The 17,560-nt window shown below is 35.9% G+C and overlaps 1 protein-coding gene across 3 annotated transcripts in view; it reads left to right on the top strand.

Moving 5' to 3' along the window:
• Positions 1 to 17,560, top strand: part of LOC106173087 (deubiquitinating protein VCPIP1) — a 32,171-nt gene that overhangs the window by 13,148 nt on the left and 1,463 nt on the right. For 2 of the 3 annotated variants that reach the window (XR_015333231.1, XM_013554076.2), the window contains exons 10-16: positions 5,109 to 5,299; positions 11,641 to 11,799; positions 14,058 to 14,180; positions 15,039 to 15,252; positions 15,664 to 15,792; positions 16,389 to 16,579; positions 16,841 to 17,446. Coding sequence is in view for 1 of the 3 variants with exons in the window: in XM_013554076.2 (XP_013409530.2) it covers positions 5,109 to 5,299; positions 11,641 to 11,799; positions 14,058 to 14,180; positions 15,039 to 15,252; positions 15,664 to 15,792; positions 16,389 to 16,579; positions 16,841 to 17,446 (1,613 nt within the window). In the remaining 2 variants the exon portion in view is untranslated. The remainder of the gene's footprint in view (positions 1 to 5,108; positions 5,300 to 11,640; positions 11,800 to 14,057; positions 14,181 to 15,038; positions 15,253 to 15,663; positions 15,793 to 16,388; positions 16,580 to 16,840; positions 17,447 to 17,560) is intronic. The other variant, XR_015333234.1, reaches the window with a different exon arrangement.

Genomic DNA, 17,560 nt, shown 5'->3' with positions numbered 1-17,560 from the left:
GAGATAGAGAGATGCATACTTATCTTTGTGTGTTTGTAAATGCATGTGATTCTCAACATGGCTGTTATAGTCAATGTTTGTGGCTTGTGATAAAAACATAATGAATTGCACCTCTTTCTCAGCTTATTGCCACAGGAAGGAAATCATTTAAATTGAATAGCATAACTGTTTTTCCATTTAAAACACTTCAGTGTCCTGGAATATGTACCAGATACATTAGAATTTCTATGAAAAGGATAGGGTGCAATATGTTCCAAGAAGACATAATATAAGCATTCGTTTTGAATCTGACGTCAATCATTGAAATGTATACAGAAGAATGGCATCAATTATTAAAGCATTGGCTATTAATGAGGTGTTTTAACAAAAAGCATGGAAAGAGTATGAGGGATAGGCTTATAGTGAATAAATGATATTGCTAGTGATTTAGCATAAGAAATGATAAGGATTATACCATATATTTTTCAACTTTAAATGGTATTGAATGAGGTGAAAGGAATTTTGAATATCAGGATAACAGTGTAGTAATGCACCATAGCTGCTACTTCAGAGATAAGAAAAGATATAAAAGGATTTTGTAAAAAGTTAGCCGGAAATGCAACTTGGTATCAGCCAAATTAACTTGAAGAAAATCAATGAAGATTATGACAGATGTGCTAAGTTTTTTATCCTTTGAGAGATTGAAATTATATTATAGCAGTATGTGCCAATGTTATTTTAGTGTTTTGGAGTTGGCGTGGAGGAAATGACATACAGCATTAGCAAAATTGCTATTAGATTTATCAGGTTTTCGTATTAATTTTAATTAATTACTTGACAATAACTTGGATAGAATTGTTTCTTTGATATTTATGATTATATGTATAGATTTGAAAGCCAAAGGCCAGTGTTTTTTAGTGTAAAATTATTTCATTTTAAAAATATTATAGTGGTAATATATTATATAGAGTGAAAACATTTCTGTTAATATGGTGTGATCATGTGTTATTGCAGTGGCTGGCAGAAAAACTTGATAATTTTCCACTTGCTGCAGCAAGCAAATACAATTATCCCTATAATTCATAAATATACAAGCACAACTTAACTGCAGGTAGAGTTTATCTGCAAAAGTGGTAAGAGTACGTGTCTATGTTTTATCTGTTAAGCTGCTATTCAGCATATGTAGGTAATTGGGTGGTAGAAGAAAATGTAGGAAGTTAGGTAAGGCTCATGTACTAAGTGATTTGTTTGTTTGATACCCTTGTTATCTTTCAGTCACTCTCTCTCTCTCTCTTTTACAGAATTTTTTTTCATATATCTATAGGTCTAGAATACTGGATAATAACATTGGGACATAGGCATCAAAATTTTAACATGATACAAGCACGCTTTCTGCTTACAACATGCAATGTATTTTACTTTATATTCATAATGTTTGGAAAATGTAACGTTAAACACATATAAAAATTATCAGGAAAGAGTGCACTTAAATTCACAGAGTTGGGAAAGCATGATGGCACAAGATAGTTTTTCATGCATTACACACCAAAAAGTGGGAATCACATACAGCTAATTTAATTAGTCTCATTTAATATTCTTGTAACTGGGTCATTACGTCATCAATGGAAATTTCCACTTTTATGCTAATCTGAATGTGGAATCTGAATCTGAATGTGGAAACAAAACTACATGCTATCTGTGGTTTCGCTGTCGGGCGTGTCTGAAGGAAAAGAAACAGGATTGGGTCATAACATCAGTGATTACAAGCTTAGATGGCAGGATTTACTTATACACTGTTGTTTTATGAAAAGCAGAGTGTATTTCAGGTATTTATATCCCGAAATTGAACGATTTGTATAGTTCACATGTGTGAAAACAGAAACGATGGTAACACACAACAACACGTTTTCTTCACCCATCAAAATTTGCAACGAAGAGCAATTTTTGTTTTTCTCTAGTGTGTATGCGCCATAAATGATCCCTGAGAAGACCAAAATACAAAATATATGACAAAACTATTCTGACAGCTTTCTTTTCTATGATATACCATTGCAAAACAGACTGGTATATCTGTATCCCAGATTTAAGCAGTATTTTATTATCATTTTCGGATAAAAATTGAAAAGTTTAAAATATGCAGCTATGTTTGGAAACGCAAAATTGTTTGTTAAAATAAGACAAATCCATCCCCTTCACATGAAAGCATCCCCATTATAATCCAACATATAGGAATATTTTGACAGTCTTTGAAGTTGAACTCATTGTTGTTACCCAGTATCGTGGATGTGCAGATATATATGAATTATTTTATTTTTTACTTCCGTATCTTGTTATCTTGAAATATTAATGTTGACATGGAAACTTCTATTGTAGCTAATACACCACTTAAATGTTGATTTGATACATTTGATACACCTATGCTATGTGTTAAGGCTTTTCACAGTAAAGAAGTGGGTGGTTTTCAGTGTTTTTGTTTGAAGGAAAATCATTGTTGATTAAATTACATTATATGTTGCCAGCCATTATAATTATAATTATTGCACTTTGACAAAAATTGACTTTTATCAAATCAATGGAAGGAAAGAAATCAGTTCTTGTAAATGTTATTATGTTTAGAATTTAAATAATACATGCAAAAATGATCTGTTTTTGTATTGTATTATCAGTGGAGCTTGATACTCTGTATTGTCGGTATAATAGTTCATTTTTGGTAAGCAAACTGACTTGTAAGAAAAATAGTAAGAACAGTAAATTGGTGCTGAAGATATTATTTTGGAAAAGAAATACCAGATAGATTATGGTAACCTGTTAATATTTGTTGATATTTTATTCCTACTCAGAGGCAAATTTGGATTATCTACTGGATCTTCAGGTAGAGGGTATAGATTTTTTATGATACTCTAACAATTCACTCTATATTTGGAACACTTTGCAATTGATTCCTCTTTTTAGCTACTATTTGGTGATAGGCCTGGATGAAATAACAAAAAAAGCCTGTATAAACTTTAAATTATTTATCCTATTGATACCCCTTTTATGGATCACATAGTATTAGCTTAACAAAAATAAGGTATAATTGTGTTTCTACTGGTGACTTGATTACAGTCAAGAATGAACTTCAAAGTTCTTGTGACAAATCAATATGAGAAACCTCATGATGGAAAACTGAACACAGGGCTCTATTTTTTGCTGAAATGATATTTTGTCTGATTTCTGTGATTATTGTTTCACTGACAAAGCTGTTTACCGTAGGAGAGAGGATAAAGGTCAACAGTGCAATGGGTTTAGAAATGAACAAAGAATATCTGATTTGTGTGTTCTGGTTTTTAATGTGAGTTATATGGAATTGTTTTAGCCCTTTTTTCTGGACAAAGAATTTTTTGTTTGAAACTATTGTCGGGTGGATGAAAATAGATTGCTTTTAAGATGTGCAAACAGTGATTGCCTGGGCAAAACTATTTGCACATCTTTGAAAATTATCTGAATTATTACCTAAAACAAGTTTCTATCACTTGCTCTCCTCATAGATGAACATTTGACCATTAAAAATAGAGCTTGATTCTGGGCTTCATGAATCTTATTAAACAGGTCATACTTTCTCTTATTGCAAATATGCAGCAATGTTTGGAATGATAAAGCAGTTGTCATATAATCATTTAGAAAGGTGTGGCGCTTGGATGTGTTGGATGAATTTCTGATGTCCCATGTGTTACCTCCACCTGTGACCCTGGCAAATTTATATGTGAATGTAGTTTTGAATACAACAGATTTCTATTTATTATGTATTCTTAGTGTCACAAGAGTTCTAGACTTTGCATTAATGCATTAAGTTTATTATATACTGTACTTTACAGAATGAAGAAAAACTGTGTTTAACTTGTACACTAGATAATTTTTTAACTTTTCAAACAGTATTTGTAAGTCCAAGACAAAAATAACTTCAATCATTACCATGATTTTGTCACATGCATGCCACATCTATAAAGGTCTTCCTCACGTTACAACAGCTAATGGTTAACTTCTTTATCAGCAAAAATTCAGAAACTTTTGTGCTTAGCTGATAATAGCCTAATAGTCTATTATTTTATGGATCACTTGTTTAAGCCAGAAACTTTTATGTTGTTCAGTTATATGAAGATAGCTCAAATGCAGCTCAGAATAGTACTATCTTCTGTTATGGTCAAATACTCCTGTAGCTTGGATACTTATGAATGTCACACATTGGTGGGAAATATTTCATTGTTCATAAGAATGAGTATTTGATGCTTGGTGGGATATGTATCATGTGTGTCTAAAATTAGCCAGCAAAGCTGAGTTTTCATCCCCATGAAAAGTTGAAAAATAAGATATTCAGGAAATTGAAATTCCGCCACAGTGACAGTAAGTGTCCTGCTTTGAGTAGCCTGAACTCTGGTAACTGAGGAAGTGGGACTAAGTGGTTCTAGATTTTAAAACAATCTGAATGTGCCCAGACAGGCGTTTTCCATTCAAGGCAAGGGTATTTGCTTACCTGCAAGATATTCATTAACTACAGCTGTAAACAAGTACACATGTATCTGTGTAATTCCACCACGCATTGGGTCCTTTACTAACTTTTTATATAAATATTTGATTCGTTTGCCTCTCACTGTTTACATGGTGTGTCCAAAATTGAAAATGGTGCATATCTTCACTTCACGGATGAGTTTTACCAGTAGGAAATGTGGAATGTAACATTTGGATTGATTTAACCCTGATGTCAACAATTTGTTTTTAGAAATATCAACAGGACAAAAACGATATGTGTTGCTTTTAAAATATCTCTCGATTTTGAACTAAAGTGTTGTTGTTGTCCAGTAGAAGTGCTCGGCCTGTAGGTATTAAGTCATTACCTTAACAATATACAGGTGTGCATAAATCAAGGTGTAAATAATCCCTACCTTCAAGCTTAGTTTTGGTAAGGTATGTTCACTTGTGACATTAATGACAGTAAACACACACACACATTCACGATCAATCTTCCATGCAACATTTGAAGTGGCCATGGCCATTCATGCTGTAAATCAGGAGCCCAGGTCCACACGGATTTAACCAATGAATGTTCTTATCTCAAAACAAGCAGAGGGCATGACCTTTATCTCTCTTTACAGGTGAGTTTGGCAGCGAGCGGTTGGTTCAGAAAGTGGTGAACCAGATCCTGTACTTGACCAAAGAGAATAATACTATGGCAGCGGAGTCCAGCTCTACTACAGGGGACACCAGTACTACAGAACACATGGAGACTGATGCATCGTGGAGGCAGAATACAATACCAACTAAGATTGTCCTCACAGGACAGAAGGTAAGATAGAGAAAGGTGAAAAGCATATGTGGTAGGTAATCCACCATGTGAAGCACCCCTGTGTCAATTTTGACTATAATTGAGTTGATGGGGGTCATTTCCTAGATCATGTGGTAGATTGTGTGGTCATTTTTCTTTAAAGTTCCGGAGCCCCTCCTCTAAAAAATGTGGTTAACTATAAACCCTTATTAAAACCAAGATGTTCAAAGCAAGCTTACACTTTAAGCCTTGTGACATTTTGAAAATTGAATTTTTTTAATTTACATTGCTGGTATGTCCAGTGCAATTTTAAAGTCTTGGAATTCAGTTGGAAATTTATACACATGTCCTAGTACATTGTATTTTTGAACATAAAGAAAGTTCATAGCATATTGATTTTTTCTTCTGTACAAGTGCTCCCAACTCTGCAAAAGAGTTATAAAAACAAGTTTGTTTATTAAGCACATTAGACTAATCAGTTATTGTGTACAAACAAGTTGTTTATCACCACATTAGACCAGTAAGTCCTTGAATGTAAAAACAAACTTGTTTATTAGACTTTTAGACTAGTAGGTGTTGTATGTAAAGTCAAGCTTGTTTATTAGTCTATTCAAGAAGGTTAGATCAACTTCTTGGACTGTTAGACTACCAAGGCTGATATAATAAAGGGCAAAATGGAGGAGGGTTGAGGTGTAACCTTCTCTGTGTCATTTCTGGTCATGCTCCAGAGCATCTTTATATTTGAGTGTTGTAAACAAGTTCCACTTCATAAACATGGATAGGGACAGAGAATTAGATGTCAATGAAGAACGTTATAGTTGCCAAGAAATGAATTTATTTTACCCAATTCATAGACTAAGCTTTTTGTGGCATAATGGTAATTAATTTTCTTATCTTTGTGTTTTGTTACAAAAAAAAAAAAAAAAAAAAAAGTGGGAGTCCATCTATCATGATGGTTTTCACATGTCATTTGAAAACATACAGTCCACATGCAGAAGGTTATGTGCCCTTTTTGTATTCTATACTGGAACATGGCTACGCATGTTAAGCCCGGCTTCATAAAGCCTCTCAGTAACTCAGTTTGACAGGAGAGGACTTAAAGGGTGTTGTTATAGGTTGTTAGCGTGGTAACTTTAGGTAAGGTAGGGTGTGCTGCCTTGTCGGAAGGCACTCCGTAAATGTCAGAGTGGTATTTTTTCGGAAAATTAAGTGGATATTTATTGAAACATTTGGCAGAAAAATTTTGATTGATCATCTGTTTACTCAATGGTTTTAAATTGAGCTGATATGTTCTAGTGATTTTAAGTGGCAGGATGGAAGCTAACATGGTTTGATAGAGAAGGAGGCGAAACTTTCCTAGTAATTCTTTTATCGACAGGTGATAAACTCTGAAAGTAATTGAAGCTCATTGGACATAGAAATAATTCTTTGTGTGATGTTAACACCTTTAGTAAATAAATTTTCTGTGATTGGTCAATATATATATATATTTGTAGTGGTTAGGCAAACAAGGACCATAGGTATATTGTCTATTTTTAGTAACACCTCTAGTTAATGTTGTTGCACTAGGGGTCAACATTGCACTGCACAATGGAGAGGGCAGATGCACACTGTTAACAGTGGCAAAGACAGCATATTGGCATAGAAAGTTTATTGCAGCAGCAGTTTTATCAATTATAAATATGAAAGTCTCAACTCAAAGTTTAATAAACAGTAATATGTGTAAACTATACAATATACAGGGATTTAGTATAACAGACAGACTTTTCTGTATACCCCTGATTACCTTCATGTGTCCTCACCAGTCAAAAAACAACTTGATTGTTACAGTAGATCTCATGCTAGTATATTTCCTTAACTTGCAACATCTCAAAGAAAGGTTTAGTGTGTCTAATTGGGCCTGTGGAATATGGTATAGGAAATAGTGCTGATAAACTTATTTAAGTACACTGATGTGAGAGAGAAAGAGGAAAATATTTAGCTTTCTAAAAGTGGGGTATTTTCCTAGTAATTAGATCTGGTTTAATGAAGCAATATGCTGGGGATATAAGTGATTCTAACACCTATGATATGAATATTATCCATGTTATTCATGAGCAAAATATAATGCCTGTGGCTAATTGTGCACATGGCAAATTGTGTGAAAGATTTACCACGGCTTTTTTTAATTTGCTAAAGGATTGAATATAAAAGGATTCCTTTCTAAAAGAGTCTCCCTTTTCCCCCTGAGCATCATGATAATTACACACACATATTTGGCTTTGAAAAAGTAAAAGCTTTAAGCCCTAGTGCATACACAAGGTGTTCTTTTACTTTGACCTTAAAACCATAAACAATTTACTGACCTATTTGATTCGGAGTTATTGTATTTGCACTAGAGGTGTTTCTTTGGACGTGAAATAAACACAAGTCCCAGTTGTTTATTGAAGATTCAAAACGTATTTGAAGGACGTGGAGGTGAAGTGGAGAGGAATATACTAAAGGTGTGTATATGCTACTTACTGGGGTTGATTTTTGGTCTATTGACTGCAAAGCAAAGAAATTCCTGAACATCGTTCTGCAAATCTGATAAGTTAAAAAAGAATTATGATGCATTGGCAATTGACCACACCATAAGACATTCATGAGGCATAATATTATAAGAATCCTTCAGTATTGTATGATTAATCGTGCATTTGTTATGTTTGTGTTTATAATGCTTTCTGTTATAAGGCACTTACTTGATAGAGAGAGTTGAAATAAAGGGGGTGAATGTCTGTAAAGAGGAAAATATATTTAGATGCTAAATCGATTGGAGTTTTATTGATATGAGTATGTCATTGAATAGGCCAGTGCAGGGTGAAAACTTGTATACAGAAATGTGTGCAGTATTTAACTAACAGCTGTTGCCTGCAAGTAAAAAAAAAAACAAGAGACAAATTATTATTCTAATTCTTCCTGACTTCTTAATAGGCTGTTAGTTGTATCCAAGTGTTGAATTAAAGCCATAAAAGCTTGTACATATAGCTTTACCAGCTTTATGTAATGATTGAAAGTTCATGTTCGCATGTTGCTTGGCTAGCTGTGTACAGGGCAGGATGTTTGTACTGGGCGTGGGGCTTGTGACATGTGTAGGTGAAAACTGCTGATAGCAGGTATGTGCTGTGTTTTCTTTTAGCTGGCAGCATTTCTTTTAACTTCACTAGTGCTTTTATGTTTTGCAGTGTCCTTTGGATATTTTTTTTCGAACCTTCTCAAACAGGAAACAGTCTAAATGGTATTACCTGACAACCAGATTACAAAGGGGGTAAAAGCAAGCCTCTCAGGGGGGGAGGGGGGATAAGTGGGAAAAGATTCACCTTGGCCTAAATGTCAAGGCCATGAAGGGCATCTAGAGAAAAAATATTAATGTAATAGTTAACTTGATAAATGTTTGGGTCTGAACATTCATGCACTTCATCACCTGAGTTGAGATATGCATTAATATTTTATGTCCATTGAAATGATGTCATGGAAACTTTTTCTTATAGCAAAAATTAACTTGGTTAAGTTTGTCTGGTTCAGAACTTGTCTTGGACTATATTGTTTTATGTGCAGTATGTATAGTCATTTAATTGATGTTAACACACACGCATGCACGCATACACACACACACACACACATGCACACACACTATGTGTTGACAGGATTTTCAAGAGAAATGTTTTTTGAAATATACAACTGTGTGCCAATAAAGCAACTCTAAACATTAAAAAAATTTACTTTGTTCTTTGCAAGGGGAATGTGAAGTGATACAGTTTTAATGCCCAGTTAGTACAGGTTGAATGCCCAGTGTGGACTGAGAAACAGTGGGTTAATTCATATCTTGGTAATGGCATTGTTATGTTGCTGCACAGAAATGGTTTCTGAAAGATGACAAGTTGCAATTATTCCAGCAGAGTGCTTGATACTGTTTGGGAAGGAGCACAGGACTGCTGCCATTGCAGTTGTCTATATCAGTTGCAGAAGATGCGTATTAATATATTTGAGTAGATTGAATAAAAGTTACAGGTTGCTAAAAACAGATTCTGAATGATCATTAATCAAACTTACATGCTTCAAGTCAGAAAAAGTGGTTGATAAGGAAATTGTCATCTTGTCCTTCAGGATGTTGTTTTTCCTTGAAGTGTTTGTCTGATTTGTCTAATCAGGTGTGTTGAAATTGCACACAAAGATAAATCCATTTCAGTTTACCACACATTCTAGAGAACATGTTGGTCTTACAATGGGGAATAAATTAATGGTAATGCTAGATTTATGATTTTTTATTTTTAAAATTCTGTCAGCCTTAAACAATCTGAGAAAAGTGAAATCTTAAAGATGCCCGTCATGCTGTTTGAACAATTCATAGTGAACTGGAATATTGTATTACTGACAGTAAGGACAAAAAAAAAAAAAAAAAAAAAGAAGAAGGCAATCAATCTTACAGACACTAATGTTTCCATCATTAAGATAACTCCACTGATGACGTGACTAGGAATAAGTAACATTCATGTCTTTGAATTGTGTGACAAGCTGTGAACAGTGAAAGATGGGATAATAATATGACCTGGGGTGTGATAGAGGATGAGACACATTGTGTATGTGTAACTGTAGAAGATGGATATTTCATAAAGAAATATTTTTAACTTTTCCTTACAGCTGAGTGATGTAGCCCTGTGGCTACTAATATAACCTAAAGTTCAGTGACCAGAACAAATACAGTGCACTATTCTAACAGCTAACTTTAAATTCACACATGATTTAAGGGGCGGTATGTTGCTTTTATTTTTGCAATTATCTAATTTTTTCGCAGATATATCCTTAGGTATTATTTGTTCTGATTCTTATTGTAATTCATGACTGCTGTAGTGGTATATTTGGTCACAGTAAGTATTCTGATATAGAAAACAAAGTGTAACTATATTGGCACCAAGCCAGCAATGTCATTTTGTATGCTTCTGCAGAACTGGCAAATTTATTTGAGCTTCACATTTTTCCTTGTTTATTTCCCACCAAATTTATGTAGAAGACATTAATTGTCTTGTATGATTATACTTCATCTGTTTCATGGAAATTAAAAGGCTTTTCTATTTCTGCTCAAAATCTAAAGCGATTGATATTGAACTGGAGTGCTTCCATATTGTAGAATGATGATTATTCAAACTTGTTGGATGCCATACTGAGTGGTTGATCGATACAAGGTTTGATCTGTACATGATTGGGGATAGACTGGGATTAGGCTGGCCTCTCCACATGAATTATGAATAGCCCTTCAATAATTATTGGTCAATATGAGTGTTGATTTTCTCATTTAAGTGGGCTAAAAACTTGTTATTGATGCCCTGGGAGTGGGAATGTGCACTGAAGAAAATTACTCAGGTAGGGCTCGTTTCAGTGGATTATAACCAAATATGAAAATAAATTATGTAAAGAGGATGCATTTGTCAGTGGTGCTTTCTGGGCACTATCTAAGTTCAGCTTGTTTGTTTGTAAATTATTCCTATGCCAAGAGCAGGCTGATCCATAAATATCAATGTTTTTTATTGACACTCCCCAGCTCAGTAGGGTTTGCCAAAAATACCCGTCACAGCCACACCAGTGTTTGGATGCGTCACTTGAGAGAAATATGGAATTTCTAGATATGGGGGACTTGTTAGCTCTCTCTCAGAATATTCTACGCAGGATCTAGGGTAGAAAACCAGAAAAGATTACATCTGATTAATTAAAGGAACCAGTGGCTAATAGGCAGAATAGGGAAATCTAGTTGCTCTACAGAGAATAGAAAACTTTATAGACCAAAGACGAGGAAGACATTAACGTAATCAAGTAGGCCATTATCTCTCCTGATGAAGAAGCTTCCACGGGTTAGCTCTGACAAAGTTGTTTCTGCTTGGATGATAGTAAACGTGCCTGGAAAATAGCTTGAGACAGTAACATGATACAATCATAGTTCTTCTGTTAAAGAGACTTATCAGCAATAAGCTTACTCTTCACATCAAATATCAATATTTTTAACATGGTGCATGCTGGCTAACTGTATTATTGTAATGACCAAGCGCAATTGATTTGATGCATTTATGTGTCAGAGAGGTGGATTCGGTCTTCATTGCAGGATGTGGATCGTTTGAATTCTTAGAATGGAGAACAGAACAGCTATTGTTGTGGCGGTTGCTTTTATCTAGGAAAATAATCTTGTATAATTCCTCTGAGGATTGGAGCCAAGTCGCAGAATAGATGTAGCACACTGCTGGGATTATTTAATGACACTGCAATACAGCATGGAAGAAGCTATTAGAAGTGCAGAGGAACTCCTTGAGAAGCTCGGGCATAGTCTCATGTCCCCCTTTTCTGTCTTGTTGCAGCATAAGACTTTACACAAGGAGGAGCTGAATATGAGTGAGAAGGAGAAACAGGTACGACAGCGAGTGGTGGAGAATGCCCCTGTGCAGCAGAAGAGGAGAAGCACAGAGCTGGCAAGACAGGCCGAGTCTGAAAAACACAAAGGAGATAGCCCAAAGAAGGTGAGTAATTAATTATAGATGTAGTCTGATCACATGCATTTTTTAATCCTAAGTTATATGCTTTTATTTCTTATTTTCAGTTTTATATCATGTATTTAATTATCAGTGGTATTCATAACAAAAAAAATGAAGAATATATTTGTTAAAGATACTTTTATAGCATATGCTGTAGCTTGATCCTTTGTGTAAAATTGAATTCAAAAGAATTGAATCTTAGAGTGAAGTGGAAGTCTAGTGTCTTGTACTCTTATGGCATGCCTAAGACCCCATTCCCACAGATTTTAGATCGATCTATCCCTATATGGAGTCTCACTAGATTACTGTCAGCTTAGCTGGCTTAAATGTCTGTCCCGCCTACTAAAAGCTGTAAAGGGGTAATTAACTACCATGCGTGCTCAGCTGACAGCAATTAAGCGTGAACCCCCAGGGAGTTAGGGCGATCTAGATGGATCGATCTAAATCTATGGGTATGCACTCTAAGAACAGCATTTATTACCTGTATGAGTTTGTTAAAAGTGACCTGTGTTTAAAAAAAAGTTATACCAGCTTGGTTTTAGTCTCAGCTAAAGATCATTATATGTTCACAAGACAAGCATTATAAAATGTTATACATGTTAGATTATGGCCGACCAGGACAGTGGCGTTCATATTGTAATTGACCATTACTATGGTCCTAACAAGTAAGCTTGACAGATTTTTTGCTTGTGATCAAAATAATAATGATCTTTGAACTAGTGTGTGTGTGTGTGTGTGTGTGTGTGTGTGTGTGTGTTTATTGCTTTAGATAAACAATACTAACATCAGTAAAAATAAATTCAGGGACATAAATCAAGCAATTTTGATAGTATGTATATTTATCTCTGGCAGTGTGCTTTCTTGAGATTTTACGACTTTTTTTCAACCAGGTGATTTACATTCCTAATAGTGTTCTCTGTGCCGTCCCTGTGAGTCTCTGCCATACATTCTATGTTAATGCTCTTTTACTCTAGAAATAGTGTGCTTGCCTGACATATTGTAGTGGAGAAATGAATACTCATTAGAAGACACTATTCTCTTAGGAATCCTCCAGTTATTTACCTAAGTACTGGAATCAGTATTTCCCCTGAACTAGATTAATAATTTTTTTTTTGTGGAATGTAATGTGGGCACATAGGGATTGTATGGAAATAACTGGCACTTGTACTTATGGGGATAACTAAATATGGGAATTGCATGATACTTCAGTTGGCCAGTGGCATGTCTGTTTTGTCTTATAGGGCATAGAGATTGATGGAATTGAGGATGATCCATTACCCCTGGGACTTTGCTTTGGTCAGAGGTCTTTTACTTTGTTATAAATTTCAGAAAACTGCTTTGATGTTGAGCTTTTTTTTCTGTGAAAAGGAACTCTCCTCCCAAAAAAAGAAAAATGAATAGTTGTAATGAATATTGGTTACTGTTTAAATACCCATTTGTGAAATCCCAAGCTTCTCTCATTCGAATTTACTCTTATTGACATTTTATTGGGATATGATCTATCCCAGCAGTAAAATTATCCTTCCTATAGTGAATCCATTTCCCAACAGATGGAAAATGTATGGAGAAAGTTTTTTCTGGTAAAATGGTGTTACAGGGAACTCTTGTAAGGGACCTATGTAAGCACTGCAAAAATGTCCAAATCATGACATATTTTTCAGAAATAACTGAGAGGGGGTTGGGTGGGGATCTTGTGTTATCCTATATCCAGCAGTGAAACACTTGAATATTTGATGATTGTAGTTAAAAATAGACATATTACAATCATTATATCATTTCAATCAAACTGTATCACTCAATTTAACAACCATGTTAACTACAGCGTTCCCAGGTATCATGGTGGGACTTTGCATGTTGAGTTTTTTTTTAAGTGGAAAAGCTTTCATGAAAACCTGCAAATGCAGGGAAAACATAGTTTTTTTGACAAAGTAGATAAGCCTTCTTGATGGATGATTTTATAGCATGCACAAATTGATAAGGAGGGAATTAAAGGGAAATTGTTTCAATGAGTTTGTTTACAGTTGGTTTTAATAAAGACATTGATTTTTTTCATTGCCCGTTAAGTCACTTTTACTTACACCCTCACATTGGTGCCAGACATTTAAAGAAATTGCCCAGTAAATAAAATGTTTGAAAACCAGACATTTGTATTTAAGATATTTTTCCAGTTTTTTTCCCTTACTGACAAGTGTTTCAGATTTTATATATGGATTATTGAATGAAGATGTTATTTATTCTTCCAGACACTAGGTCATGGTCATGATTCTGGAGCACCATCCGCGTCACCCCCAGGTGGTGGAGGAGCCCAGTCTGAAGCTCAAAGAGTGGAAAAGAAGATCAGGCTTACGACATCAGATGGGAGGCAGGTAAGGGTATTAGGCAACATTCCACAGGTACACTTAAAAAGGGTGTTAAGGAGACTTCCACGGGCACTCTTAGGTATTAGGTTGGCGGCCACAAGTACACTTTAAAAAAAGGGTACTAGGTAGGTCTCCACAGGTACGCTTAAAAAGGGTATTAGGCTTTCACAGGCAATACTAAAAATGGGTATTAGGTAGGTTTCCACATTTAATAAAAGGGTATTAGGTAGGCTTCCCCAGGTAACACTTAAAAAAGGGTGTTAGGTAAGACTCCACAGGTAATACTTAAAAAGGTATTAGGTAGGCTTCCACAGGTACACTCAGAAAAAAGGGCATTAGGCACATTTATATAAGGCATTCTCTCTGAGAAACATTTAGTAGAGAATTTGATGCATCCTCAAACATGTGCATTTAATAAGAGTACTAGGCAGGTTTTCGCAGTAACAAATACTAAAGTGCACTACAAGTCAGGTTGGCTGGAGTCAACTTGTTACAACCCATTCTGGCAAGTTGATTACCAGATGATAGTTTATACCAGGGCAGAGGCTTGAAAATGATCAATAAGGGAAAAATTTGAAAGCAGGGGTGATTTATGAGATGTTTTCTCCTAGATTATGGAAATAATGGGTTAATCCCCTGCATGTGTTAATAGCTTACAGTAACAGCAATTACCCACTAATGCTGAAACCTTAGAATAATTACACTGAACAAAAGTGGCTAGAAGTAAGTGATAAATAGATCTAAAAAAGTTTTAAAATTAATACACATGGTTTATGACCACAGTCTCACATCAAATGACTTGCTAATTTCCAAATGTTACGATGAAAGAAATTAAAAATCATTTTGTGTTTTTTTTCCCATAAGATGATGCTCAGTTTACCAGGCAGTATTACATATGCAGCACTGCAGGAGAAGATATCCACTGAACTCCACATTCCACCCACCTCACAGAGGATCCGCTATGGTTTCCCACCCAGGGAGCTGCACCCACCTGAAGAGGGCAAAGAGGAGGAGCCTCTCCCTCTCCAGCATGGGGACAGAGTCACTGTGGAGATTTTGAAAGATGATAACGAGAAAGGTGTGCATATTGGTTGTATGAGCTTAAAGCAAGGTAGATTGATATTTAGGACCATGGGTTTATCCCTTTGAAACATATTCAGATTTTTTATTGCAGTTAATGGTCTATGGACTATTTTTTTCAGTCAAGTTTTGATTAATGATAGCAGTGCACATAACAAGTGAAAATAACCTCAGCCAAGTGTTGACTAGTTTGTTTTTTATTTTTTCTTCAGTCGTGATTAATGGCAGTGGCTCACACTGCTGGCAATGATTTCTGCAAGTAGAAATAACCCTTTGCCTGCTCTTCTAGGTGATTACATATTGGATGCTTAGCAATATTATAAACCCTTACTCTTCCAAACATTTAATCCATATATAAATCAATAGGCAATATTTGGTTTCCTGATCGGCTGACAATGCTGCATTCCAGATAAAGGAGATGAGATCAAGGTCTGGCAGCAACCTACTGTACCAAAACAGGCGTGGGCAGGGTTTGATCCCAATGCACATGACCATTCTGCTGAGGACCTTTTGAGGGGGCTGAACCAGCTTCAAGGAAGTTAGTGAACAGTCTTTCATCAATTTGTTTACTCAGTGATGAATGCACTTGGATAGTTTTTCTGTTGGCATTACCTTATTTTATTGACATGTATGTAGTGAACGTATCAACATAATTCCTGTCACTTGTTATTGATTCTCTTTTTTTTCCCTCTTCTTTACATGTTTGTAATTGTGGTAGATGTGCTACTTGAAAAGCTAAAAACGCAATTGGCTATGAGTTGAGATTGATGGAGTAATATTCCAATAATTTGGTTGCTAAATCTGTTCCATCAGTGGTTTTCAGGTTGATTAACTTTGGTACTTTTGTCATTAACAATGATCTTATTGCAGCTGGTGTTCCAGTTACAACTTGATGGAATGAAGTATGTTGTAATGGTCTCTTTGCATGTTGGCCAGCAATGTAATTGTGTTAGTTGTGCTGTGTGTCATCTGCAGCACAATCTTCAGCTTGTGCCCTTTCCTTGTCCTTTATATATTTAAAATTATCTGATTTTGATAGCAGTTTAAAGTTGTAGTGTTATTCTTTCTAATAATATGATTACAATAGAGAAATATCTGCTTCATGTGAAAATCAATTTTTCACTTCTTATACAGCTGGGGACAGCTTGGACATGTCCATAGCTTCTCTGACCCTGATGGCCACACTGACCGGTAAGGACCTGTGGACATATGTCCAGGGACTGCCACACCTCTTCTCAGTGGGGGGATTGTTTTATCAGCAAGTGGAGAGAGATCTGGGCCTGGTGGAGGGCAAGCATTGTACTCTGCCTGTGTTACCAGGAAAGGTAGGCTGTTATATTGATGGTTTTGTGCAGTGATTTGTGTAATGACCTAGTGAAGATAAGGTAGATTGTAAATTAAGGTGGCTTTTTGTTTCCTTTTTCCAGTAGTGGATTTTGTATCAACCACAAGTTAGATATGAGACAGTTGTCATGTCATAGCTTTATTATGAAGAATGCAACAGGCTGTTTTTTTATGACCACATTTAAGTACAAATGTGTAGATTCATTCTTTGTGAAGTAAAGGCTTTTTTATTTATCTTGTAGGTATTCAGATATAATGCTCAAGACGGCCGCTTGGAACTTTGTTTGGAGCCTCATGGACACTTTCCTGTGGAGCCAGGCTTAGAGGACAAGATATTACGTGGTGGCATCCCGCAAGCTGTCCGCCATCCCATCCCCGCCAGCACCAGTACCCACGCAGCCACACTGGCCTCTGGAGGGGCTGGTGTGGTGGTGAACAAACCTATGCAGTTTCCCAGCCAACATGTGGCCTTCTCTGGACAGGGACACTCTTTACGTTCAAATAAAGAAAATATACGAATGCCAACAGATTTGTTGCCAGCAACTCACCACCACCATCACCATCATGCTGGCACGAAAAATAAAGCATCAAGTTTCCAGGGCCTCTCCCCAATGTTTGCCCACCCAGACTCTATAGAAGAGGAATCAGAGAGTATGGACACTGGGGAGGGTGCTTCAGGGGGAGAGGAGGGGGAAACAGATGCACAAGGAGACTCTTTATTTAAAAGAATAGGACCAGGTTATAGTGTAGTAAACCATGAAAGGACTAATTCTAGTAACTCACAGAGTGAAATGTTACGGTCATTGGCAGCCAGTATACAGGCAGCAGTGCAGGAGGAGGCAGAAGAGGTGAGGTTTTTCTGAGGCCCCTCCTGGCTTTCATGGGAACTTTAATTGAAGCTGGTCCTCAGTAAAGCTGGTCCTCAGCTGCTTTCATTGGCATCATTTTTATGTCAGTTGTGT

Source organism: Lingula anatina, chromosome 1, assembly GCF_051362555.1.
Source record: "Lingula anatina isolate TDL-2025a chromosome 1, LinAna3.0, whole genome shotgun sequence".
Taxonomy (NCBI): domain Eukaryota; kingdom Metazoa; phylum Brachiopoda; class Lingulata; order Lingulida; family Lingulidae; genus Lingula; species Lingula anatina.
This window is presented reverse-complemented; position numbering and strand designations above follow the sequence as displayed.